The sequence below is a fragment of the Monodelphis domestica genome, chromosome 8, assembly GCF_027887165.1.
Source record: "Monodelphis domestica isolate mMonDom1 chromosome 8, mMonDom1.pri, whole genome shotgun sequence".
Taxonomy (NCBI): Eukaryota; Metazoa; Chordata; class Mammalia; order Didelphimorphia; family Didelphidae; genus Monodelphis; species Monodelphis domestica.
In genome coordinates, this window is record NC_077234.1 from 2,387,292 (window position 1) to 2,412,511 (window position 25,220).

General features: G+C 56.7%; 1 protein-coding gene and 1 long non-coding RNA gene across 3 annotated transcripts in view; one reads left to right on the forward strand and one right to left on the reverse strand.

Annotated features, from left to right (window-relative positions):
- Positions 1–9,750: 9,750 nt before the first annotated feature.
- On the reverse strand, positions 9,751–22,754 carry LOC130455933 (uncharacterized). The gene is made up of 2 exons (XR_008914218.1): positions 20,967–22,754; positions 9,751–19,825 (listed from the first exon to the last, which is right to left on the reverse strand). It is a non-coding gene; the product is annotated as an uncharacterized LOC130455933 (long non-coding RNA).
- The window catches only part of ANKFY1 (ankyrin repeat and FYVE domain containing 1), a 37,160-nt gene continuing 32,049 nt past the window's right edge, over positions 20,110–25,220 (forward strand). Inside the window, exons 1-2 of one of the 2 annotated variants that reach the window (XM_056808380.1) lie at positions 20,110–20,226; positions 23,591–23,801. In XM_056808380.1, coding sequence (XP_056664358.1) covers positions 20,217–20,226; positions 23,591–23,801 — 221 coding nt within the window. In that variant the 5' untranslated portion in view covers positions 20,110–20,216. Of the gene's footprint in view, positions 20,227–20,384; positions 20,572–23,590; positions 23,802–25,220 lie in introns of those variants that run through there. The other variant, XM_056808381.1, reaches the window with a different exon arrangement.

Sequence of the window (25,220 nt, forward strand, 5' to 3'; positions counted from 1 at the left end):
GGAGCGGGGAGGGGGCACGCTGTAACAGGAAGGCATCAGCAGCCCTTGGGGGGCGGGGGGAGTCCGCCCCTGCCTGCCCTCAGACTCAGGGTGCCAGAGGGTTTGGCTGGAGCGCTTTCCCCTGTAGGGGGAATCGAGGCAATGGCGTGGCCGGGGGTCTGTCTTGTTGCAAGCCTTGGCTCCCGTCTTAGAATGGAGGCTAGGCAGGTGGGCCACGGAGAAGGGCGGGTCTGAGGCCCGACTGTCCCCTCGAGTGATCGCGGGCCCCAAGCATCCCCCAGGAAGGGCTCGGCCCCGCCTGCAGGCAGGGCCGAGAAGCTCCTTCTGACCGCCTTCTCCTTTGTCTGTCCGCCTGCAGAAAGAATGGAGGGAAGACCGGAACGGAGAATTCAAGAGGAAAGTGGCCCGCTGTGTCAGGAAGAGCCAAGAGACTGCTTTTGAGTGACGCTCTCGTCGCAGCTCGTAGCTTCACTTGTTCAGGGTGAGTGCTGGTGCCGAGCGGCCCGGTGGGGCCCGGTGGGGGCGGCCGACGTGGGGAAGCCCCAAGACTGGGCCGTTGCGAATGCGTGTGTCCACTCAGGAAAGTCGTCCTCCCTGTGGGGTTGGGCACGAGCCCCCTCTGGAGCACGGCCGGGGCCCTTGGGCTGGCCCAGCCCTCGGCGTGCCGTCTCTTCCGCCCCCCCCCAGGGATTCTTGGACAGCGGGGGGGGGGGGGGGCAGGCCCCAAGTGCACCTGGGAGGAGCCCCGGCGGGGGCGGGGGGGGTCTCCTGGCTCCGTCTGCCGAGCACGCTGTCCGTGCGGGGTTCTTGGTTTCCATTTCCTGGCTCCATCCTCGGCCCGCCGAGAAGGGCCGCCTTCTGGCCTGCACCCAGCCGCGGGTCCCGATGTCGGCGGTCGCTCTTCCCGGGACCGTCGCCCCCTAAAGGCGAGCGCTTGTGCAGGGGATTCTGGGCGAGGTTCCGGGAGGCAGAATCGGGGGGAGCCTCGTTAAGCTGCACTTGGCAACGGTCCGACGCCAGCTCCTGGGGCAGCCGTTGTCTCCCTCGTGGGTGCCGTGCCAGGAAGCAGCCGAGCGCGCCCCTGGGACCCACGTGGCCGGGTCGGCCCGGAGTTCCGGGGAAGAGCTCCCTCTTCCGTCTGCCTGAGAAGCTAGAACTCCCCGGGAGGGGCGTGGCGGCCTCCCAGCATCCTTAGAGCAGGGCCGGCATGATCTGGAAGAAGAGAGAGCGGGAGGGGTCGAGGCCCAGCAGGGCCGGGTTCGCCCCAGACTGCAGAGCCACTCAGACGGCCGGACTCGCCTTCAAATGGCTCGTTTCCCTTCTCGACTGCCCCTGCTCCCTGGCCTACCCCAGAAAGAAAGCGGGGGACCGATCCGGGAGAAAGAGGCACGTCACCCCTCGCCTATCCCCCGGCCAGAGTCAGGAGGACACAAGTTGGAATCCTGCCTCAGTTTCCTTGTCTGTAAAACGGGTCCTACTACCGGGGCTGTTGTGAAGGCCTTGGCAAGCCTTCCGGCTCAGTGCCAGCGGGCATGCCCACTCCTCGCCCGCCATATCGGTTGGGCCCTTTTGTCGCGCATCGTGAGATCCCTGGTTCGTCTCGCGCTGCTGTCTCCGCGGGTGGATTTTGTGTCCAGCTTCGTGCCCCCATTTCCCTTTCCGAGGGCTCCCCGCCTCCTTCACCAGAAGCTTCTCACAGAGCGACTCCCCTAAGGGCTGAGTCTGCCGCGCCCGGCTTCTCGGCCTAGCGGCAAGCTCTCCCCTCTCCTGGATGGTGCACCCCCATCCCCCCAGCTTCCAAAGCCCCTCGGTGCTGTGCCAGCTGCTTCCCGCCCTCTTTGCCCCCGGGCCCCTTGGGGGGCATCCCGCCCAGCGCAGAGCCAAGTCCTCGGGATGCTTTTTTACGCTGGAGCCCCACTGTGGACTCTCAGATCCTCCCGGCCTTTCCTGGAGGAAACGAGCCAGCGAGGGCCTGGCCTTGCCCCCCCCCCCCCCCCCAGCTCCTGTGGAGCCCTGCCGGCGGGGGGGCCTTTCTCCCCTCGCGGGCCCTGACGCCCTGTTTGTCTGTTTCAGGTCTCCACTTGGGAAGCTCGGCACTCTCCCCACCTAAGCTGGACTTCTGTCGTAACGAGTTGGCGAACACTGGCTGGAACTGGGCTGCAATAACACCCGCCGGTTCTCGCTGCTGACCAGAAGCCTCCCAAGTGCCAACCTCGAGATGACGCCGCCTTCTGAATTCTAATGAACTGCTTGAACCTTCAGGAAGACTTGTAAAGACGTGTACATAGCACAACGTGACCGGAGAGATCTATGCTGTCCACGCCCACCCCGCCCACGGTGTACCAAATGACGCTCGCTCGCTCGCTCGCGCTCTCTCGCTCTCTCCCTCCTGTAGTTAGAATAAGAATCGTGTACATTCGAGAGATTTTAGCAGGTTTTCTTTCCCTCATTGTTTCTTTATCAGTTTCAAGAGACTCCTTAAAGCATGTCAGATTAAACCAATTAGGATTAAACGTGTCCATTTAATTTTCCTTTAAACCATTGAGGCTTCATTAAACGCTTTCATTTACTAGACTTTGGTATTTGCTTTGTTCGGACCCCCCGGCTCGCACCTGTGCCCGAGCCCCTCCCACTTGTTGGCTTCACCTGAAGCTCGCCGACTCGACGAGGACCCGCCAGGGACGGCCGCCGCGGCGCTCCTCCTCGTCCGTCACCCAGTCACGCACGTCTCCGACTGGGTGTAGCAATAATCGCGAGGCCCCTCCGCGTCCTCGTCTCCGGTCGCCGACTGTCGGACGAGGCCCGGCCCGCCCCTTGGAGCCCCCCGCGTGTGTGCAGAGACCGCGCCGAGTGCTGTCATGTCGGAGTGGGGGCATTCGGTCACCTTAGGTAGCGAGTTCTTCCAAATACACGTTTTTCCAATAATTGTCCAGTTGTTGACTTTTCCTGTCCTCAATGAAAGTGAACCAACCCCAGAGAAGGGCAGTTTAGGGAAATCTCAGGTCGATTCCTTATGCAAACTGAATACTTGAACCGCCCCCCTCCCCCCACGGCTGTGGCAGTGGCTCGAGGCCCCCCCCGATAAAAGCGGGCGTACGGCAGCCAGGAGAAGACGGGACGACAACGGCCGCTGCTCTTCGTCTGGGGGTGTTGGAGCAGACACCCCTGGGGGCCTGCACCTACCGTCGCCTTCTCTGGGGAGGGGCAAAGCCCGGCCCTTTGGGGCGGAGTCACCCCGGCCGCACAGTGCCCCCACCGTGGCCGGCAGGGTCTGTGCCCACCCTCGGGGGAGAGGGCCCTCTCCTCGCGTTCAGTCACCCCGTTGCCAGGCCACACCAGCAGGTGGCGGCACGCCGGCCCCTCGTGCGGAAGGACTTTCACATCCGGCCTGGGCGGGAAGGCTTCTGTCCCGGGCGTCAGAGCCAGGGAATCGCTGACCACGGTGTCCAGGACCTCTCCGGCGGCCGTCTGCAGGCCGGACTCAGCGCATGGACTAGTGCCTCCTTGTGGCTGCTCAGGGAGTAGGCGAGAGAGGGAGGGTGGAGGCCAGACCTGGCTGCGCCTCCCCCACCGTGGTGCCCCGAGGAGTGGCGGCTCTCCCTTGGTGGCAGGCAGGGCCGTCATCTGTGCCTTCTTCTCTGCCCTGACCGCCGCACACGTTGCCTCCGTTCTGTGCTGGCGGACGGCGTGGCCGCGTCGGGGCAGCCTGCTTGCCCGGACCTCGCACTTAACAGGAGGAGGCAGCTCGTTCTCCAGCTTGGTGCCAACAGTGCGAACACGAGAATGACTGTCTGGACTCTGGGTCCCCTCTGGCCCGCCTGCCACATTCTCGGGGGCTCCTCCGTCGCACCCGAACCTTCAGGAATGCGGGAGCCCAACAGCCTTATCCCTTGTGCTTCGGACCCTGGCGCGGGAAGGCCTCCACGCTCACTCGTGGAGTTGGACTCTGGCTGGGCCCCTTCCCCGAGAGGAGAGGCACCCCGGCACGTCTCGTGTGTCCCACCTCCCCGTGGGCGCGGCGGCCTCGCACTGACTTGTTCATTCCCACGCGTTCAGTTGTGTGCTTCCCTGATTGTATCTCTTGCTGTGGTTCTCTTGTGATGTTGACTGTATCATGTGGAGGGGGCACTCTGTCACTCAATAAAGGATGACTTGGAGGCGACCTCCTGAGCTGTTGTGGTTTCAGGCACCATCCCCACCCACCAAGGCTGGCCATTCCATCTTGGCCAGCGGCATGTACTGCCTGCCTCCTCTGAGCAGGGAGAGGAAAGGGAGGCCGCCTGCTGCCCTGACTGGGGTCTGCAACCAGGCTTTCCAGGGAATCAGAAAGCTCGAGCCCTCTCCTCCTGCCCAAAATTAGTGTCAGCAGTTGGGGCACCTCCTCCAGGGAGCCTGCCGGGGCCTAGCTCTTGGGGGTCTGGGCTCTTTCCTTTAGCTAACCTCCTCCCTACTTCATTGTGAAGCTAAAGGAGGGAATTCCCTTGGCTTTATCTCAAGTCTCTTCATTGTCTAATGGCTGCCAGGCCCTGGGATGGGGACTGGAGACAGCTGCACAGGAGACTGGGCGGGGGCGGGGGGTGACTCAGGGATGGAGAAGGGCCTCATGTGGGATGGGGCCGAGGTCTGTGTGAGATCTCCCAGGCAGAGCCAAGGGGCTAGGGGAGGGTCCGTGCCAACTTGGAGTAGGAGATAGCAGGCATGCGGTGCTCTTTCCAAGGTGTTGGGGGCCAGGGAGTGAGCCCAGTGACAGCCCCAGGCCAGGAGATCCTGAGATTCGGACCGGAAGGGACCCAAGAGGCCAGTAAGTCACATGAGGGTCCAGGCATGCATAGAATTTCGGAAAGCTCCTTTTCTAAATAGCGGTTGGCCGGCCCTGAGAATTCCAGAGGAGGAAGGACCAGCTTTGCTTGCAGAAACCAGGTAGGATGGTCCTCCTTCCCCTAATTCATTCCTCTTGGACAACCAGTCTCATGGATGGCAGCACTCCACTGAGGGATGTGAAGAAGCTGGGGGCAGCAAGGCCGCGTCCTCAGAGGAGAGCCGCCCCAGGCCAGATGGGTTCCCTGCTTGGGCCCACAGACCCCAGGAGCTAGACTGGAGAAGAGGCTTGTCACCCATTGAGAAAAATTGTGATTTCGGGTTTTGGCCAGCTACATGTACTAAGAAGTCACCATCTAACCCGTACCTGTTTGTGTGGTGTTTGCAGAAGCCACGTAGTGTGACCTGGCCTCCCCCCACCTTGTTCCTTCCTCCAGGGAGACGGGGCTCGTGGATGTCAGCACCCCACTGAGGGATGTGAAGAAGCTTTGGGGGCACTGAGGCGGGGGGAGGGATGCACAGGGGGCATCTGCAGGCCAGATGGGTTCCTTTCCCAAGTCCTCCCAAGGAGCTGGATTCGATGGGAGGAGGTTCCTTGGGACTTTTCGTGTGTGTTGTGAAGACCTCAGTCGCGGGCGAAGCCTGTAAACCCCTCGGAATCATGATTTGTTGCCTATATTCATAGCTGAATGAAAGGCAAAATTGCAGCCAGAGGTTAGTGAAAATAAAGATCCCGCCCCCAAGTTCAAATCCATCCGTTCTTCAGGTGGAGCACACCCGTTCTAGACCTTTTCTAACCCATCATTTTGTGGGGATCTAGAGGCTGAGGAAGAGGAAGGGATTTGAGATCACTACAGAGCCCAGAGGGAAGGAACACTGTCCCTGAAGTTAGGAGGACTTGAACTCGTCTCCCTCAGACCTTTCTGTGCTGCCTTGGCGCCCTCATCTGTGAGTTGGGCTCACAAGGCAGTTTTGAGGATCCATTGAGTGCTCAGCAAACCTTCAGACTCTGCAAATGCTGGTCCTTTATCGTTACAATTCTTTGGGCCGAGACCTCCCTGCCTCCAAAATGAGGCCCCTCCGCTGGGCCCCCCAGCCCCCGAGGTGGCAAGAATGGGACCAGGTTCCGTCAGATGTGGCTGAAAGCACTGAATGCAGCGCTCAGAATCTGCTCAGTCTAATGTCGCAAGCAGGTATCCGTCTCCCACTGCACGTAAGGGCTGGGCATCCCCATTGTCTGAGAGGGCCAGAGGCAGCCCCCTCCCCCCCCCCCCCCCCCCCCCCCGTCAGCTCCCTTTGAGAGAAGCTCAGAAAGCGGTTTCTAGAGAGCCAACGAGAGCGCTTTCATTTCTGGGGTCTCCAGGACAAAGCACCTGGCAGCCCCTTCCCCTTCCCCTTTCTTGGCGGGCTGTTCTTGGCTTTCCCGGCTCCCAGGCTGTCCGGTTGTTGGCTCCTGTCCTGTGCCCGCGTGCCACTCCCCTTTTCTGTTCGTCCCTACTCGCCCCTTGTGGGAGAAAGCCCGGGCACTGGTGCCCTTTCCCCAGCCTGTCTGCCCCTGGCATGCCAGCCAGAACTCTCAGCCTCTCCTGGGTGCTGTTAACTGGGTTTGAGGCTTCCCCCTCTGCCCTGGGACGCATGTGCAGGCAGAGCCCGTGGGCGCTCAGGCTCGGGAGCCCCCCCACAGGCTGAGCCAGCGCTGGGGGGAGGGACCTCACGGAATTCAAATCTTAAGAAGGCCTGAAATAGGGGTGTTTTCTGCGCAGAAGAAAGTTACGCCAAAGAGTGTACCCTGGAAGACCAGAAGGGCACGAGGCCAGCTTCACTGAGGCATCAGCAGGCTCCAAGGGCCCGGGATTGGAGGGGGCGTGCTCTGGGGCGGAGAGCCTGGATGAGGAGCGGGAACAACCGGCCGAGGGACCCCGCATCTCGGTGTCCGCAGCCAGGAAATGGGGAGCCTGGCCCCCACCGCGCAGCTCTTTCGATTGGCCGAGCGGAGGCTCCCTTTGTCGGAGGATCCAGGCGAGGGTAGCCGAGGGACGTTGTGGCGAGACAAACTGAGGCTGAAGGGAAGGAATCACTTCATGAATGAGGGACGGGGCAGCCTCCCTGGAAGACTCAAGCAAAGACCAAGGGACACCCCGTCAGGTATGGAATGGTGGCGATGCTTTTTCAGGTAAGACATTGGAGCAGACGCTATAAAGTTGGACTGTCAGAACTAGCCTGGCACCTTCTGATGAGGAGAAGGACTTCTGACAGGACCTACTAAGGGAAATCATGCCTTGCCTTAACATTAATGGGCTTAACATCCATGAAAGAGAGCAAAGGGCGAACTCGGCCTGAGAATAAAACCCAACCCATCGCTGCTGATGAAAACGAATCTAAAACAGAAGGATTCCTAGAAAGAGTTGAAGGGAAAGAGAACTGCAGCTGTGGTTTTGAATAAAGCGATAAGGAGTAAACTCGTGTTTAGTCATTTCATTACTCCATTTGGGGTTTTCTCGGCAATGATACCGGAATGGATTGTGATTTGATCCTCCAGATCATTGACAGATGGGGAAACTGAGGCAAACAGGGTTCTGTGCCTTGCCTAAGGTCACCTAGATGAGTGTCTGTGCAAACATGGATACAATTAGAGGACTGGCAGGTGATTATTTAATGATCAAAGGTACCCTAACTAATAAAGCAGGATTGCTATTAAAGACAATATCTGAAAATCATAACGAAGACCAAATACAGCAACCCTATTTTTTTAAGTTCACGTGTTTAGAAAAGTGAGACTTGTGGGTGGCAACATTCTTTTTAGAATTTGATGAATCTCGATGAAAGATAAAAAGGAAATGCTAGGCTCGAAACATTTTAGAAAAAGGAATAACTGGAGCTTCTAAGCACGAGTCCTGGAGAACATGACTATTTTCAGGTTCCCAGGAGACTTGTGCAAAACTTGATCCCTCCCTCCCTAGCGAGGGTAGGAAAACGCCTCGAACACAGACAAGCAGAAACCCTCAATTCACCCTTTGTTAGTACACACAAAAGTACGCCATTTCCTAAAAGGTTGGGATCCAAATAAAGAAGAATGGAGCGGGTCAAAGGCCAAATCCCTGAAACCAGAAGTTCCCTGAAGGAGATGGATGATGATAGGATGACATCGGGGCTTAAGCGATGCCACTAAAGCAATCTTTAAAAGGAATTCATGTCCTGAGCAAGTCTAGTAAGAAGAAAAGGCATAAAAGAACCAGACAGGATTTTCAAAAGACACCAAATTAGGCATTTCAAAGCATGTACCACTCTGAGGCATGGGGCATGAGAAAGCTACCAAGGGGCAGCGAGGTGGCTCAGTGGATCGAGAGCCAGGCAGAGAGATGGGAGGCTCTAGGGCCAAATTTGGCCCCAGACACGTCCTAATTGTGTGACCCTGGGCAAGTCACTTCACCCCAACTGCCTACCCTTCTCACTCTTCTTTCTGCTTTGGAATCGTTTCACAGCATTGATTCTGAGGCAGAAGGTGAGGGGGTTGTTCCTTTTTAGCTGGGCAAACAATTTTTAGAAGACGACTGAATAACCCGGAAGCTGACTAATAGGTGATGACCAAATTCACTGTACCTAAAGGAGGAATTCACAGGCAGTGGAGAAAAGAAATGGCCCCGAACCTCTGGACGGGATGATCTTCCGACGAGACTAAAATCGAAATGAATGAACATCCTTTTAGAGTGGAAAGAACTTCAAAGAAGAAGAATTTGGTGGAGGTACAGAAGTGGCCTCCCGTGGTTAGATTTGCAAAGGAATTTTACTGGTCGCTTGAAAAACAAGTTCTAGCTGTGCCACACGAATGCTTCCAAACAAGGAAGGCTTTCTCGGCTGTGAACGTGGCCTTGTTCCTCAACCAAAAGGGGTACCAACAGCTGGGGGGGGCACTTGAGTCGTGTGACCTCGGGAAACTGAGGTGGCCATTTGTTCCTGGAATAAGTTTTGACAAGGTACAAAGCGGAGAATAATTAGTGATCCCTCGAAGTGGACGTGAGAATATGTCAGACAGACATTGAAGACAGCAGAAAGCTTCTAGCCAGAATGACTTCCTTAGCCGTCCGTGGTGACGAAGCTATGGCCTGGTTAATGGAGAAGAGCCCCAAGAGTTGTGCTACCCCAACCTGCCACATCGTGTGACTGCATCAAACGTTCTGGCTGAAGCGGAGCCCTCGGCTCCTATTCTCTGGAGAAGCAATCGGAAGGCCCAGCGTGGAAAGGCCGTTCTCCTTAACGTGCTCCCAACTGGAGCCAGTTAGCTGCCTAGTAGGTGCGCTGTAGGGGACTCCGACTCTTCAGGAGGAAGAACAGCCACAGGAAAGTTAGTGTAGTGGGCTGCCTCCCTGCGCCACTCCTCGGCGCTCCTGTTCCAATGGCAGGTGCAAGAAGGATGCCGGGACACGAGACTATGAGGCTGGAGATGTCGACTGAAGTCTCCAGAGAGTGTCAGGGAAACCGGCCGCCGATGGGGCCGTTCCTGCTTGCCCTCAGCCTCGGCTTCCAGAGGCCTGGGCTCCGGGCATCGTTGTCATAAATCCGTTATGGCAGCACTGAGCAAGATGCTGACCTGTGGTTGAACGTGGCCTAAAACCAAAGGAATGTTGATGTGCCAAGGGAGAGCTGGCAGGGAAAATGTTGACAGTGCCCGGTCTCCTGGGAAAGTCCTGCTAAAGTGACCCAGGGAGAAGCAGGGATCCGGGAGAGGGCCACAAATTGGGTGGTAACTCGGGCTTGGGCCCCCATATGGAGATGAGTCTTCCAAACCAGCACAGAGGCTGCCAACGTTCTGCAGCCCCTTCTACTCTTTCTAGTGATGAGGCAAGAAAGTCCCCAAGAATTAGCAAGGAGGCCCGAGCATCTGTCTTTGGCAGAAGAGTTGATGATTGACCTAGAAAAGCAATGATGACTGGATGACTTCAGTAACTGTTTAATAAGATTAGAAAAGTAGAATACAAAGTGATCCCCAAGCGTAGGCGTTTCTGTGTGTTACCTACAAACACAAGGGATGTTTTTAAATCGTTATTTCCAGCCCCTCCTTTACCCAGGGAAAATGCAAGAAATAGAAGCCCTGTTCTACATGTGAAGCCATGTAAAACATTTCCAGGGCACGAGTTGGACCACCAAGAAGAATAAAGGGAGGAAAACATGCTTGAGTGTGCCTCAGGAAGTCAGTCTGCCTGGAGCTTAGGCAGGTCTTTTATCTGCTTCATGAAGCCTCTCACAGTTGATCACCGGGAACAACCTTCTCTGGTTCTGCTCGCTTCACTCTGCATCTGTTCAGGATTTGCTGACAGCCCTCCTCCTCCGAGGCCCCGCGGTAGTCCATCTCGCTTCTCTACCACGACTTGCTCAGCCATGCCCCAACCCAGGCATCCATCCATTTCCACATTGCAAAGGCCAACAGGAACTGCCATCAAAGCCTTTGTGCATCCGGCGCTTCTCCTTTTCCTTTGGTCTCTTTGGGATCTGAAGCTACTAGCGAGAGCACGTCTGGCTGATGGCCTTCTCCAGGATGGCTGGAAGAGCACAAGAGTGGCCCCATTTTTCTACATCTCCCCCCGACACCCACTTTTCTCTCCGCTGAGCCAATCTAATGAGTTGTTTGCAGTTAGTTCTCTGCTCATGAGTGGTTTGGAGCATTTTCTCTGTGACGGTTCGATTTCTTCCCCAAGGAAGAACTGATAGAAAGTAGCCAAACTACACTCGCTCTTTGGAAGCTGAGCTGCTGACGAACATCAGGCAGTGTCCACCGACCTCAAGGGAGACCCGCTACGTGGAGGAATAGTAATAAAGGCCACTTTGGGTTTGGCTTTTTGCTATGATCGTTTATTTCAATCATGTTAAGTTAGGAAACAAGCAGACCAAAGTGTCTAAAACCTTGTGTGGAAAACTAGCTGACTGTCCTATGGGGCAGCCGGATGGCTCAGTGGAGAGGCCACTGGATCCGGAGTCGGGCACAAAGGCCCGAGTTCAAATGTGACCGTGGACACTCATTAGCTGTGTGACGTTGGGCAAGTCATTTCTCTGTTTACCTCCGAGGCAGCTAAGTGGCTCAGTGGATAGGAGGGCAGGCCTGGGATCAAGATGACCTGAGTTCAAAGCAGGACTCAGACATTTGCTTGCTGTGTGATCCTGGGCAGCCGCTTCATGGGAAGAAAATGGCCAGCTGCTCCAGCACGGTCCATGGGGTCAGGAAGACGTGGACGTGACTGAGCAGCCACGTTAATATAGCCCTCGTGTGCCAAACACTGTGCTAAGCACTTTACAATGATCTCAGGTGCTATTAGGATCACTTTTACAGATGAGGAAACTGAGGCAAGTGGATTCAGTGACTTTCCCGGGGCCAGCTTTGACCTCAGGTAGGTCGTGGCAATAGCCACAGTCGGAGTCTCCAGATCAATATTAGGTTCATCGAATCACCAGAGCGTTACCCAAAGCATCGCTCAAGTCGACCCGGGAAAGAGGACGACGTCAAGGCTGCCGTGAGGGGTAGAGGGGAAGGTAGGGCCGGGGCTCAGCATGCTGGGTAGGCGTGAGAGGCAGAGTCCTTCAGGGGATGCCACCAAGCGAGCGAGCGAGAATGGCATTCAGAAGACACAGAGAGCTGCCTTCCCCAGGAGGAGGAGGAAGAGGAAGGGGAGGAGGAGGAAGGGGAGGAGGAGGAGGAGGAGGAAGGGGAGGAGGAGGAAGAGGAAGAGGAGGGGGGAGGGGGAGGGAGGGGAGGAGGAGGAAGAGGAGGGGGGGAGGGGGAGGAGGAGGAAGAGGAGGGGGGAGGGGGAGGAAGGGGAGGAGGAGGAAGAGGAGAGGGGATCTCTTCTCCATCTCCTTGGCTTCCCCCGGGAAGCTGGCATCTCTCTGGGCTCGACGGCCGGCACCTCAGCTCCCTGGGCAGCCGTGGCCGGTGGGGTACGTGCGCCTCCTCCAGGGCGTGCACAGACTGCCTTTGGGCTTTCTGGATTTGTATCCCCAGAGCTGGGCACGCAGCGGGCACTTGGGCAGCGTTGGAGGCCGGGGCTGCAGGAGGACCGTTTGTAGACGTGGGCAGAGGGGAAAGCGCGCCTCTACTGCCCTGGTGCCTCCGATAAGGGGAAGGCTTGCCTGGCCTCTTTATACGTCCTCACAACAACCCTGGACACGGGAAGCAAAGGGTCATTTCAAGGCAAATGACTTGCCCAGGGTCACCCAGCTGAGCCCAAGTTCCTCCTTGAACTACATCTTCAGGTGCTTCAGGAGCCAACAGACGTGACGAGTGAGGCAGGGCCGGCCACGGGAAGCCACAGAGCGTGGGGTGGGGGCGCCGGTGGCAGCCCTGTGCGGGGGAAGGAGAGCAAAACGAAGAGCGGCCCCGTCTCGGCCCCGTCTCTCAGCCGGGCGCCCTGCAGGCTGCCCCCACCAGTGGCGTCCGTCGGCCCAGATACAGGCGTTTCCGGGGGTGACGCGCTCAGGCCAGCGGACAGACTAAGCGTGCCGGGCAGGCGGGTTCAAAGCCGGCCGTGCGAGCCGAAGCGAGTCGGTCCTCTCTGGGCGCCGCCGGCAGGTGCTCGTGAGGGTCCCGTGAGACGTGGCTGCGCCTTGTCGGGCCACTCCAAGGCTTTGCTCCTCCTTCCTGCTTTGACCTCTGAGCCCCGGGGGGGCCCCCAGGGACCCCTCTGGGGCTCTGGCCCCCCTGGAGATGGCACAGACACCCTCCACGTGTGCCCAGGCCTACAGCACCCAAGGCCTGGGCCCTGGGGGGTGCAGACACCCACCTCAAACCCTCACTAGCCGTGTAGACCTGGGCGAATCCATGCCTCAGTTTCCCCTCCTGTCAGGCCCAGGGGCAGGTCTGAGGGGGACAAGAACACTCCTTATTGGACACGGGCCCAGGCAAGCAGGAGCCCCAATGAAGTTGATAGAGGGCAGGATGGCCGGCCGGGGGACCCCTCTGAGGGTCTCCCCCCAGAGCTCGCTGCCCGGCGTGGGAGGGGCCCAGGGTGGCCCCAGGGCTCGGCCTCCCGCCGTCCCGTTGGGTCGTTCCCGGGAAGCGAGAGGTGCCGAGTCAGTGTTTGCGCGAGGGCCGGACGCAGGCCTGGCAGCCGCCCGGCTCGCACCCAGCTCAGGCCGCCTGGCCCCAGCCAGCCCTTCTCTCGGCTTCCTCCACCTTCAGACGCCTCAAGTCCTCGCTCCAAGGCTTCCCGGCCGGCCGCCTTCGCTTCTGGCTCGAGTCGTTGGCAGCGCGCCCGGCAGGGTCCGGGGAGCGAAGAACCTCTGGCCGCCTCGGGCCGGCAGGGACCGGGCGGCCCCGTAATCCTGCTGGGGGCTCGTGGCCGTGCGTGGCCTTGCAGCCACAGAGGAGCTCTTCCAGGAAGCCCACGTGGAGGGCTCGGCTGCCCTGGCTGCCACGGGGAGCCCCAGGTGCGAGCGTGCAGGACTCGCACTCCGTCCAAGACGTGGGAGAAGAAGAGCAGTGGGCCGAGCACCAGGTCTGGAGGCGGGAGCTCCTGGGTTCCCATCTGGCCTCACACTTCCTGGCTGTGTGACCCTGGGCAAGTCACTCGGCCCCCCTTGTCTGGCCCTTGTCCTTCTGTCTTAAAATGGATTCCAGGACAAAAGGGAAACGAGTTAAAGAAGCCACGTTAAGGGTCTGAGGCTCTGGTTGTGCTGCCAGAGCAAGGAAGAGCGCACGGACGGCCCACGTGTTCCATTGGGGTCCCCAAAGAATTCAGAGAAGACGGGGCGGCAGGGGCAGGCCCAGGGCGGCCCAGCTCTCTCACGGGGTCTCCACTGCCAGCGAGGATGTCAGGAAGGACGGAGAGGTCCAAGGAGGAACGAAAGAGCTGTCCACGGACACTGGGGACCCTTAGCCCTGGCGCCCGGCCCAGGGATGCCCCAGCCCAGGGGTGCCACGTGCCAAGACCACGGAGAGGCGGCTGCTTGGCAGGATGGATGGAGCCTGGGGTCGGGGAGACCGCGGTTCCCATCCCGCCTCGGCTCTAAGCACTTGGCCTCGGTGTCCTCATCTGGAGGATGGGGATGATAGTAGCACCCACCTCCCAGGAGCACAGCGAGTCGAGTAGAACAGGACCGCCAAGCGCCGTCTTGCTGGGAGCTCACAGAGGTCGGAGATGTGTCCTCACGTGGCTCCGGGGTGGACGACCCAACCTTAGAGTGTCCTCCGTGGTGACGGGGAGAGGGAGGGGTGGGGAAGGGGCACAGCCCCACCCCCCGTGTAGAGAGCCCATCTCTGTCCACGCCGCTTTCCCCCTCAGCCAAGGGGCTTCATTCTTGCCTCAGAGATGAGAGGCTTCCCCTGTGAGCTCCCCTCTGCCCGTCTCAGCCCCCCCCCCCCCCCGCATTAACTCCCTCCTGCCGTGGCTCCAGTCTCCAAGAAGGGCTGACCCTGCGCCTTGCCATGGCCACAGGCGTCTCCGCATGTGCCTCGGGCCCCCTCCTGCCATTTTCTGTTTGCCCCTTCCCACGGCCCTGACCTACCGCCTACATGCGTGCTGCTGCGCCCTCCATCTTTCAGACACGCCCCCGCCACGAGCTCTCTTCCTGTCTCCCCCTTTTCACAGCCACGCTCCAAGGAATGATCTTCATTTGTGGCCAGCGCCCCAAAGGCCCCCACGGCGCCTTGTTGCTAGGCCCAGCAGCCCGTCCTCAGCTCTCGTTCTCCCTGAGCTCGACGCTCTAGACCACGGGATAGTAGGGACCCTCCTCCTCCCCTGGAAGGGACTGACAGGCAGGTCCCTGAGGCCAGAGGCAGCAAGCAGTAGCTAGTAGGTGCCTGGGGAGACGTTAGAGCCCGGACCAAGCCAGTTCTTTCTCCGTCACCCCGCAGGGCTCCGTTTCCCTCTCCCTCCATCTCCTTTTCCTCTCTCTCTGCCTGTCCTTTTCCCTCAGAGCAGGGTTACGATTACACACAGACTTAGGACTCTACATAGATTGTTTGGAATGTTTGTGTTTATAAATTCCCTCTCCCGCCACGCCACGTGGAAAACCAGCACGGGTCAGCCTTGATTCCGCCCCCCTCGGTTAGGGGATGGCTGGGCTCAACGGCGCTGCTCGGCAGAGATTTTCTCCCCCTTGATTTGCTTCCCTCTCTGCCTTCATGTAATCCGATTGCCCGTTTGGCCTGCTGTGGGTCTCCTTCTTTGGCGGTCTGTCATGAATTCGTGTCTCTCCGTAGCTGCGACAGGTAGCTTCCTCCTTGCTCATCTGATTTGCTTCTAATGGCGCCCCTTATGTACATCTGAACCATTTGGAGCTTCTGATGTCGGCACGTGGAGGGAAGTGTTAGGCCATGTGTGACCTCAAAAAGGGCCAAGAAACAGTCCAAACGGTGTTTGCTGCTGAAGCAAAATGGAGGGCTGTGAGGACATTTAGCGATTGACCAAAGCCTTTGATACTGTCCGTCGTGAGGGCTTGGGGAAGGCTATAGCACCACTGGGTTGCCCAGAGAAGTTCAATAGGATTATATTCCAGGAAGAAAAAGAGAAGAGAATTTGGGAACTCACAATCTGAAAAAAAATTCTGTGCCAGTCCAGACCAGCACACTCACACAAGTCCTGAATAACGGACCTTGGGCTTTCCCAGTCATCAGCAGAGGGAAGAAGGGCTACGTGCTTGCTCTCAGGCCTCTTAGCATGTTGTTTTCCTTCAGGGTGACCAATGCCTTCAGCAAGGAAGAAGTCGGCATTGAATGATTTAACTTGAAGAGGCTCCAAGGGGAGTATGCAGAACCAGAAGAGTGTGCACATTGAGAGCAATCCCATCTGATGATCAGCTGTGAAAGGCTTGGCTGGCAGCAAGGCGCTGGTCCAGGGGACTCCCACAACAGAGCCTGAACGCAGATTGGAGCATTCTGTTCACTTGGTTTCCTCTGCGCATGGTTTTTGAGTGGAAGCAACAGGTCTTCTTTCCCAGCAGGATGATCATGGAAATAGGTATTGTATGAGGACATATGTACCACCTATATCAGATACCCTGGCTTCTTGTGGAGAGAGAAGGGCTGGGAGGAAGGGGAAGAACAGGGATCTGAGTGTCCAAAAAGGATTATTAAACATTTTATTGAACTCTGAGGTACCACCTCACACCTAGCAGATTGGCCAATATGAAAGTAAAGGGAAATAATAAATGTTGGGTGGGATGTGGCAAAATTGGGACACTGACATGTTGCTGGTGGAGTTGTGAACTGATCCTAACATTCTGGAAGGCAGTTTGGAATTATAGAGCTGTAAAAGACTGCCTGCCCTTTGAGCCAGTAATACCACTACTGTATCCTAAAGAGATCATCAAAAAGGGTTGTTCAAAAATATTCATAGCTCTGTTCTTTGTGGTGGCAAAAAACTGGAAAACGAGGGGATGCCCTTTGATTGGGGAATGGCTGAACACATGGCATCTGTTGGTGATGGAATACTATTGGGGTCAAAGGAATGATGAACTGGAGGGACTCCATGTGAACTGGGACGACCTCCAGGAAGTGATGCAGAGTGAGAGTAGCAGAACCAGGAGAACGTTGTACACAGAGACAGATACATTGTAGCACAATCTGATGTAACTGACTTCTCTACTAGCAGCAATGCACTGACCCAGGACAATCCTGAGGGACTTTCGAGAAAGAAGCTCTCCACATCCAGAGAAAGAACTGTGGGAGCAGAAACACAGAAGGAAAACATTTGATTTTTCATTTGTTTATATGGGTTTTGGATGTGGGGCCTTGGTTTTTAAAAGAGTATTACAAAAATGAATAATATGGAAATAGGTTTTGAGTGATAATACATGTATAACTGAGTGGAATTGCTTGTCATCTCCGGGAAGGGTGAGGGAGAGAAAATGAATCATGTAATCATGGGGAAATACTTTTAAAATAAATACATTAAAAAAAGAATTTTGATTCTATGCCATTTGGTGCCTCATTGTCTATGAAAACTTTCAGCACAAGGTATTTCTGCTAATCTCTTTTAATTAGGCCTATTATTACTATTGCTTTATTGGAGCTCATGGTTGTTTACCCCTGCTTAAAATTTTTTTTAATTAAAATATTTTATTTTACCAATTACATGTAATATCAATTTTCCACATAAGTTTTCTGATGTTATATGATCCAAATTGTCTCCCTCCCTCCCTTCTCTCCTCCCTCCCAGAATTAGTAAGCAATTTTATCTGGGTTAATCATGTATTCTCATGCAAAACACGTTTCCATATTGTTCATGGTTGTAGGAGAATACTCATAGAGAACCAACACCTCAAAATAAAAAAAAAAACAAATAAACTAAAGCGAAAAATATATGCTTTGATCTGTATCCAATTCCCACAGTTCTTTCTCTGGAGGTGGATAGCATTCTTTGTCATAAGTCCTTCAGAATTGTCCTAGATCATCGTATGCTGAGGGTAACGAAGTCTGATGATTCTGCAATGATGTTGTTACTATGGACGGTGTTCTCCTGGTTCTGTTTATTTCACTCTGTATCAATTCCAGAAGGTCTTTCCAGCTCTTTCTGAAATCATTTTGTTCATCATTGCTTATAGCATGATAATATTCCATCACCACCATATACTACAATTTGTTTAGCCATTCCCCAACTGATGGGCATCCCCTCAATTTCCAATTCTTTGCTACCACAAAAAGAGCTGCCATAAATATTCTTGTGTAAGAAGGTCCTTTTCCCTCTCCCCTTAAAAAAAAATCTCCTTGGGATATAGATTTAGTAGTGGTATTCCTGGATCAAAGGGTATGTTGTTTTAAAGCTCTTTGGGCATGTGGAAAGGAAATTAGACTGACAGTTTGTGGGGGAAGGGACCAACTGGGAGTGGCAGTTGGGTGTTGGGACTAGCTCTTCCTTCCTGCCGGGGAGACTGGGGGTCCTGGTGTTGGAGGAGAGAGGAGCTTGTTCAGCCCAGTCTGGAGTGGCATGCTCTTCTTGGTTCAGCCCAAAGACACAGGCTTCTAAAGGTTAGAATTGTTCTTATTTGCTTTCTGTCTATTGCTAAGATTCTGAATTAGAACAACGAGAGTAGATAGGAGTGGGACAAACCCTCCGCCAGCCTCTAGGGCCTGGCCCTATACTCTGAAGCTAAGGAAAAACTCCAATTCCAACTGGATTATTAAACTTTATATTATTTAAATTCGCAGTCAGATAAGTGGACTATCTTTTCTGGTCATAGAGGGAGCTGAACTTCTTTTCAGTCATCAAGGCAATAAAAAACCTTATCGGACCCCTGCTGTTTCCTCTCAGTAGGGTGCATCTCCCTCCCCTGCTTCACCAAACAGTGTTCCCTCTCTCCCCTTAACTCCTCCATACCCCATAGAAACCTCCCATTTTTCCCAATCCTATTTCCTTTCCCAATAAATATTACAGGCATAGTTCCAAATTGCCTTCCAGAATGGTTGGATCAGTTCTCAACTCCACCAACAATGCATCAGTGTCCCAATTTTGACACATCCCCTCCAACATTTATCACTTTCCTTTACTGCCATATTGGCCAATTTACTGCTGCTTTTTAGTAATTTCAGCTGAAGCATAAAATATTCCACTCTAGTCCCTTGTTTGAACTTTTCCTGTTCTTTTTGTTTCTTTCATTTTTCTTTCATGTTCTTTCTGTTTCTTGTAAACAATATAATAGACTCTGGTTTCTAATCCATTTTGCTATCTTCCATTGTATAGGTGAATTCATTCCATTTGCTTTTGCAGTTATAATAGTTAATTGTCTATTTTCCTACATTCTATTCTTTTCTAGTTTTGATTTTGTTTCCTCTTACCTCTTTGCTTATAACTCTTCCCCCCTTTCTTTCACTTCTTTCCCTCCTTTTCTTATAGAATATTTTTTTAATTAGCTATGCTTTACTAATCCTAAATGTAAAATCAGAAGAATATCACAACTGCCAGTTTTCCAGGTCCTGAGTAAAGCGCTTTGTAAATTGTAATGAGCTTTTTGCTCTTTTTAAATCATCTCCTCCCCCACCCATTGCACATAAAAATTTTTTTAAACATTCTTTTCAAAAGTTTTGAGTGCCTAACTCTCCTCGAGCCTCCCTTCCCCCCTAGACTGGACGCCCTCTGATATGGGGCAAACATGTGTGATCATGTGAAACAGTGAAATGTATTTCTCTCTATGCCCTGTCGCCTTGCTTCCTTTGACCCATCCCTCTCCACCCAAAAGACCTACTCGGTGTCTCCCAGTTGTGGGGTGTCGGGCAGCACTGGGAGGCTCAAAGTCGTTGGGTGCAGATGTACGGGAGAATTGATTTCCAGAAGGTTTCTAAGCTGGGATAATTGCCTTGGCTGTGAAGTGGACAGGGCAGTGATGGCAAACCTGTGGCCCGTGTGCCTGACGGTTCAGTGGGCGGGCTTCCTCCAGCTCATCCTGGCCGGGAGCTAGTAGAGTGGGCCAAGCTGCATATTTACAGACGGTCTCCACCGTTTTCCAGACTAGCCCAGCCCTGGGCATTCTGGGGTGGCAGAGGCTGGAAACCGGGGGGATGGGCATTGAGAGGGCGGGCCCAAATGGGCGGGGTTTGGGTCTCCCCTGGGCCGCCTGAGTGCAGGTCCCAGGTTTCTCCCCGTAATTCGTCCTGCTTCTGTCACTGGCCCCCCTCGTCCCTCTCAGCTCTAGGATCCCATTCCGGACTCGCAGCCGGCCCCCTCCTCTCTGTGCCTCCTGGCCAACCCCAGGCCCTTCCCTCCGTTCCCGGCTCCCTTGGTGTGCAGCGGGATCTGCGTTCTCTCAGGGTAGTAGGTGCTTCCTCAGGCTTTATTGGCGAACCTGGAAAGAGGGAGGGGGCCTCTGCCACTCTCCAGGCGCTCCATCCTTCCACCCTTCCACCTCTTCCAAGTCCGGGGCGGGAGTCGGCTCCAAACTGGTCTGATCGTGCAGGCAAGGACGGGAAGGAACGAAAGGGCCGGGGCTCTCCCGGAAGGGCTGTTGGTGAAGCCCATCCAGGGGCTCCCAATCTGACGGGGCAGGCACCACGGAACTCCTCTGGGAAGCCGAAGAAGAGGAGCTTCTGGACAGAGGAGGAAGAAAGGCACAGCCAATGCAAAGGCCTGGAAGTGGGAGATGGGGGCTCGGGCGGCCTGGCGATCAGGAACCGTGGAAGATCTCTTGGAGACACAGGGGCCGGGAGTAGCGCAGATAGCAGATACATCGTAACCGAGCAGTCCGGCTCCCCGACCCCGCTCCTCCGGCGAATGCCGAACTTGTAGTGGAGGTCGGGGTGGACTGGCGCAGTGAGCCTGCGCAGTGCTACCGCTGCTCTCCCTTCCTCTATGCCCCGCCCCTTCCCGCTGCTCTCGCGACCGCTCCGGCCTCCGGAACGCGCTGCCTCTGCCGCCGCCGCTGCTGCCACCGCCCTCGCTCAACATCTCGCGATACTCGCGGGCAGGGCCGGGACCAACATGGCGGACGGTAGGGCGCTCACCGAGCGGGGCGGGGCGGGTCTGGTCCGGGGTCCGAGTTCGTTCCCAGGAGGGATCCCGGAGCGCCTAGGGGGGCGGCGGGGAAGGGCTGGGCGTCGGCCGGGTGTCAGGGGCGGGGGGCTGTTCCCTTGGCAACGCCGCCCCCCCCTCTCCAGGCTGCGAGTGTGACTGAGTGTGCGCGAGTGTGACAGGGTCGGAGGGGGACAGCGTGTGTGCGTGTAGGAGAGCGCATTGGGGCGCGCGCGGCAGTTTGACAGAGTTGTGAGAAGGGGGCTGCGGGTGTCCGCGTTTCGGTGTGTGAGAGGCCGGGTCCGAGGGAGCCGCGCGTGTGCCAGTGAGTGTGACCGTGGGAAAAAGTGGGGCGCTTCAGTGACTCAGTGTGCGTGTTCGGGAGGCCGAGTCCGAGGCGGGCCGGGCGGGGGAAAGTGGGGAGCCAGGGGCCGATTGGGTCAGGGTGAGAGAGAGAGACCGGCTTGGAGGGGGGCCGCCCGGGTCAGTGGGAGAAAGTTGGGAGCCAGGGGCTGATTGTACCAGGGGGAGAGAGACCGAGACCGAGGCCGAGGGGGCACAGTGCAGAGGGCACTGGGCCGAGCTCCAGCTCCTGGCAGTCACCGGAGGAGCGCCTGTCAGTTTCCCTAGGTGTAGGGCGGGGGCGGGGTCACTCATTCAGCAGAGTCCCGCGCCCCTCCCCCCCCTTCTCTCCATCCATTTCCCGTCTCTGAAACTCACCAGGGCGTTTCCAGGGGGAAATGAAACTGAGGGATCCCTGGAAGCCCGGCGGCCCTAGCCAGCTCCCAAGCTCCTCCCTGCTCCCTGCTGCGTCTGGCGGCCGATCTCCAGCTCCCCCTTTTGGTTGGGGCGGCCCTCCAGACGGGCGCTGCGGAGGCGCTGGCGGTGGAGTTCAGATCCCGCTGAGGAAAAGGGCCGGGGCCGCCCCTCCCCCTCCCTAGCCCGAGGCTTTAGGCCCCCCTCATAGCCTGCCAGAAGTGAGGCCCCGCCCCCTCGGCTGCCCCATGGAAAGAGGGCGCAGGCCCCTCACCGGCATCGTGGGGAAACTGAGTCAGAAGGAGCTAACAGAGGGGCACCGGCACTACCCACTGTGTGACCTCAGCCCACAGTCGGCTCTTTGTGGGCAGACATTTATAAAGCCCCTACTGTGTGCCAGCCCCAGCCCCTCCAGGAGCTCCCAGCAGGGGAGGCCCCAATGCCAGCCCACCAGGAGTGGGAAGAGAGTCCCGGCTTGGGCAGAGGCCAATCCCCTGGCAGTGCCCCTCCCCCTCCCCAGACCTCCCCTTCCTCCTGTCTCCCCCTCCTTGTCCCCTGGGCTGTACTAGGTGTGGGGAGGCGGAGGTACCTGGTGCTCTGAAGTTAAGTGACTTGGCCAGGGTCATGCAGCCAGGGTGTGGGCAACAGAACCGAGCACCAGCCTGAGGGGTGCAGGGTGTCTTCTCAGGGCTGGTTGGCCACCGCCCAGCCCATGTCCCCGCCGGAGCCCTCAGAGACGTTGGTCGCCGTGGGGCGCTTGGAGCTTGGTCAGGCACCCGGCCGTCGGAGGGAGGCCCAGGACCCGATGACCTCGGGAAGGCCCTTATGCTCTTTGCCTCAGTTTCCTCACCTGTCAAATGGGGTCCCCACAGGGCGGGGCTCGCAGGGTCCAAAGAGATGGTGTTTCCAAGGCCCTGGCATGGCGCCCAGGCGGTGCTGGGTAAATGCCAGCCATCCTCATCATGCGCAGTCCGGGCCGCCTCCATTAAATGGACAGAATTCGGGCCAGCACCGTGGCTCAGTGGATGGAGCCAGACTGAGAGGGGAGGTTCCAGGTCCAAGTGTGGCCCCATTGCCTGCCCTTCTCCTCTAGGGTTCAAGGGCAAAAGGAGCACATTTTAGGCCTCCAGAAGGCCCTACACAGGAGGAAACTGAGGCCCGGAGAGTGACCCCCGAGGCCACCCAGGAGGCAGCCCATCGGCCGTTTTGGTCGCCCATGGGAGCAAGGCCCGAAGCGAAGGCCTGGGGTGCGGACAGACGGAAGGAAGGAGGGGGCCCCTTCCCTGGGCCTCACCCTGAGGGCTCTCGTGGGGTCCACGCCAGGGCGTTAGCTGGCCCCACCGGGGGATCCACAGCTGGCTGGGCAGGCGCTCGGAGGGAGGGTGGCTCATTCTGAGGTGCTTAATCAGGGCTCCCCGACTTCTGAGCCACAAGATGGGTTTGGGGGGAGATTGGAAGGAAGAGGCGCCCCCCCTTCCTTGGCAAGGTCCTCGGAATTGGGAAGACGCCTCTTTAGGAGTTCAGCTGGGGGCTCCGCCACTTCCTAGCCCGGAGACCCTGGGCGGGTCACTCCACTCCGGCGGCCTCCGTTTCCTCATTGTAAAATGGGCCAGGGAAGGGAATGGCCAACCGCTCCGAACACTCGAACAAGGTTTTCCTGATGGAAACCCTGCATTTGCCCATTTCTCCCCCACCCCGTTGCTCTTGACTGTCCACAGACACGAGTCCCCCCTGGAGAACCAGGGAGAGGAAGGCAGGCGGACGGGGCTGGGCTTCCCCAGAGTGATCCCCCCCCCCCCGAATGGGAGCTCTTGGCCTGGTCATTTCCTTACATCCCATCCAGGCGCGAGAGCTTTGCCCGCACGCCCCCTCCTGTCCCTCGGAGAGACCTGGGGCCTTTCTTGGCCTTTGCTGCCCGCACTCCAGCGATGTGGCTGACCCGGCGGGTCTCCCGCGCTGCTGCTCTTTGGTGCCCGCCTCGCTGGGCCTGGGCCGGTCTTGGGCGAGGGCCCTCTGGGAGCGGATCCGCCTGGCCGACGCTGGTGTTTCGGAACAGCCTGAAGCCGCGGGGCGCCCGGGCCGCCTCCTGCGCGCGTGCTCCGGGAGGGCCCTGCGTGGTGGCGGCCAAAGCCAAAGGGCCAGCCCGCCAGGGGCCGAGGGGCCCCGGGCACCGCTCAGAGAACGCTGGCATCCCTCGGCTGCCTTGAAACGTGGTTTGCTCCCTGGCTGGGAGGGGCAGGCGCCGTGGCTCTGCCCCCCTCGCCACACCGTCCCAGCCCTGGGGCCCGTCCTGCTCCGTGCCCGCTCCTCAGCTCGTGGGTACGGCCGGCGGCCCTCTGGCTGCTCCCGGGGTGGCCTCGTGAGAGCCCATCTGGACGGTGCCCGGACGGGGTCGGAGTAGCGACGCTTCTTTCGGTGGCTGGACCAGGGAAAGTGGGAGCCCCAGGCCGTCTCCAGGGGATGGGAGGCCCTTAGCAGAGGCACATGCGTGTGGGGTGTGCACGTGTGTGCGTGCGTGTCCGTGTGCCGAGCACATCCGAGGCGACGCCTGGAGCCGCCTCCTCACTGCCCCCTTCGTTCCCCCACAGAGGAGGTGGCCAAGTTGGAGAAGCACCTGATGCTTCTGCGTCAGGAGTACGTGAAGCTGCAGAAGCGCCTGGCGGAGACGGAGAAGAGGTGCCGGCTCCTGGCTGCCCAGGCCCACCAGGAGGATGGCAGCGGCGGCGGCGGCGGCGGAGACTGCTTCATCACGCGGCTGCTGCGGATCGTGGCGGACCTCTACGAGCAGGAGCAGTACAGGTGAGGGCCCCTTCCTCACGGCTTCGTCTCCACCGCCGGGTCCCGAAAGTGGGGGGCAGAGCAGGCTCTCGGACCCGAGCCCCAGCGCTTCCCTGCCCAGAGATCCCCTCGCCCGTTCCCCCGGCCTGACTCCCACCAGCCTTTCCAGACACTCCATTGTCAGGCAGATTCCTAGTCTGTCTCTCCTGCCTCAAGGGTTCCCCCACCCAGTTACCCTGTAGTGACCTTTCAGGGGTGTCCCCCAGCTTGCCCCTTCCCTTCCCTAGCCTAAGCCTACCTTTGTCAGCTCTCTTGCCTGCCTTCACCCATCATGGGCTCTCCCTTGCCAGGTCTCACCTGCCCTCCCCACTGTTCCCTACCCTCAATGCCTGCTCTTTTCCCACACGTGGGTAGTTGGTGAGTTCTCTGTGCAGCCAAACTCAAAAAGAGCATCTACACTGGCGCCTCCACTTTCTTTCCTTCTCTGTCTTAGGCTTCTCTTCTGACTTCTGATATGATCATTTCCCTGAAACAGCTCCTTCCTTAAAGCTGCCAGTGCATGTGCTCTCTGTCTCTGCGTCTCTCCCTCTCTGTCTCTCCTTCTACCTCATTCCTTCCTTTTTCTCTCTCTCTCTGCCTCTCCCTCCTCTCCGACTCTCTCCCTCTCCCTCCTTCCATCCCTTCTCTCTCTGTCTTCTTACTGAATCCCTTAATTTTTTTCTTAATTACCTTTTTGTGATTCTCTTGAGTTCTGTATTTAGGCATCAAATTTTCTGTTTATGACTGGTCTTTTCTTCAGGAATGCATGGAAATCTTCTATTTTATTAAATGACCATACTTTTTTTCTGCAAGAAATATAGTCCATTTTGCTGAGTAATTGATTTTTGGTTGTAGACCCAGTTCCTTTGCTTTCCTGAATATCATATTCCATGCTTTCTGATCCTTTAGTGTAGATGCAGCTAGGTCCTGTGTAATCCTGAGTGGCTCCATGATATCTGAATTGTTTCTTTTTAGCAGCTTGTAATATCTTGTCCTTGGTCTGGAAGTCCTTGAACTTGGCTATAACATTCCTGGGTGTTGTCAATTGGGGATTTAATGCAGGAGGTGATCTGTGGATTCTTTCAATCTCTACCTTACCCTCTTGTTCAAGAATGTCAGGACGGTTTTCTTGGATAATTTCCTGTAGAATGATGTCCAGGTTTTTAATTTGGTCATGATTTTCAAATAGCCCCCAAATTCTTAAATTGTCTCTTCTGGATCAATTTTATAGGTCTGTTGTTTTATCAATGAGTTGTTTCATATTTTCCTCAATTTTTTTTTCATTCTTTTGATTTTGTTTTATAGATTCTTGCTGCCTTGAGAAGTCATGTGCTTCTAATTGTTCAATTCTAATTTTTAAAGACTGAATTTCATCCTTGACTTTTTGATCCTCCTTTTCCT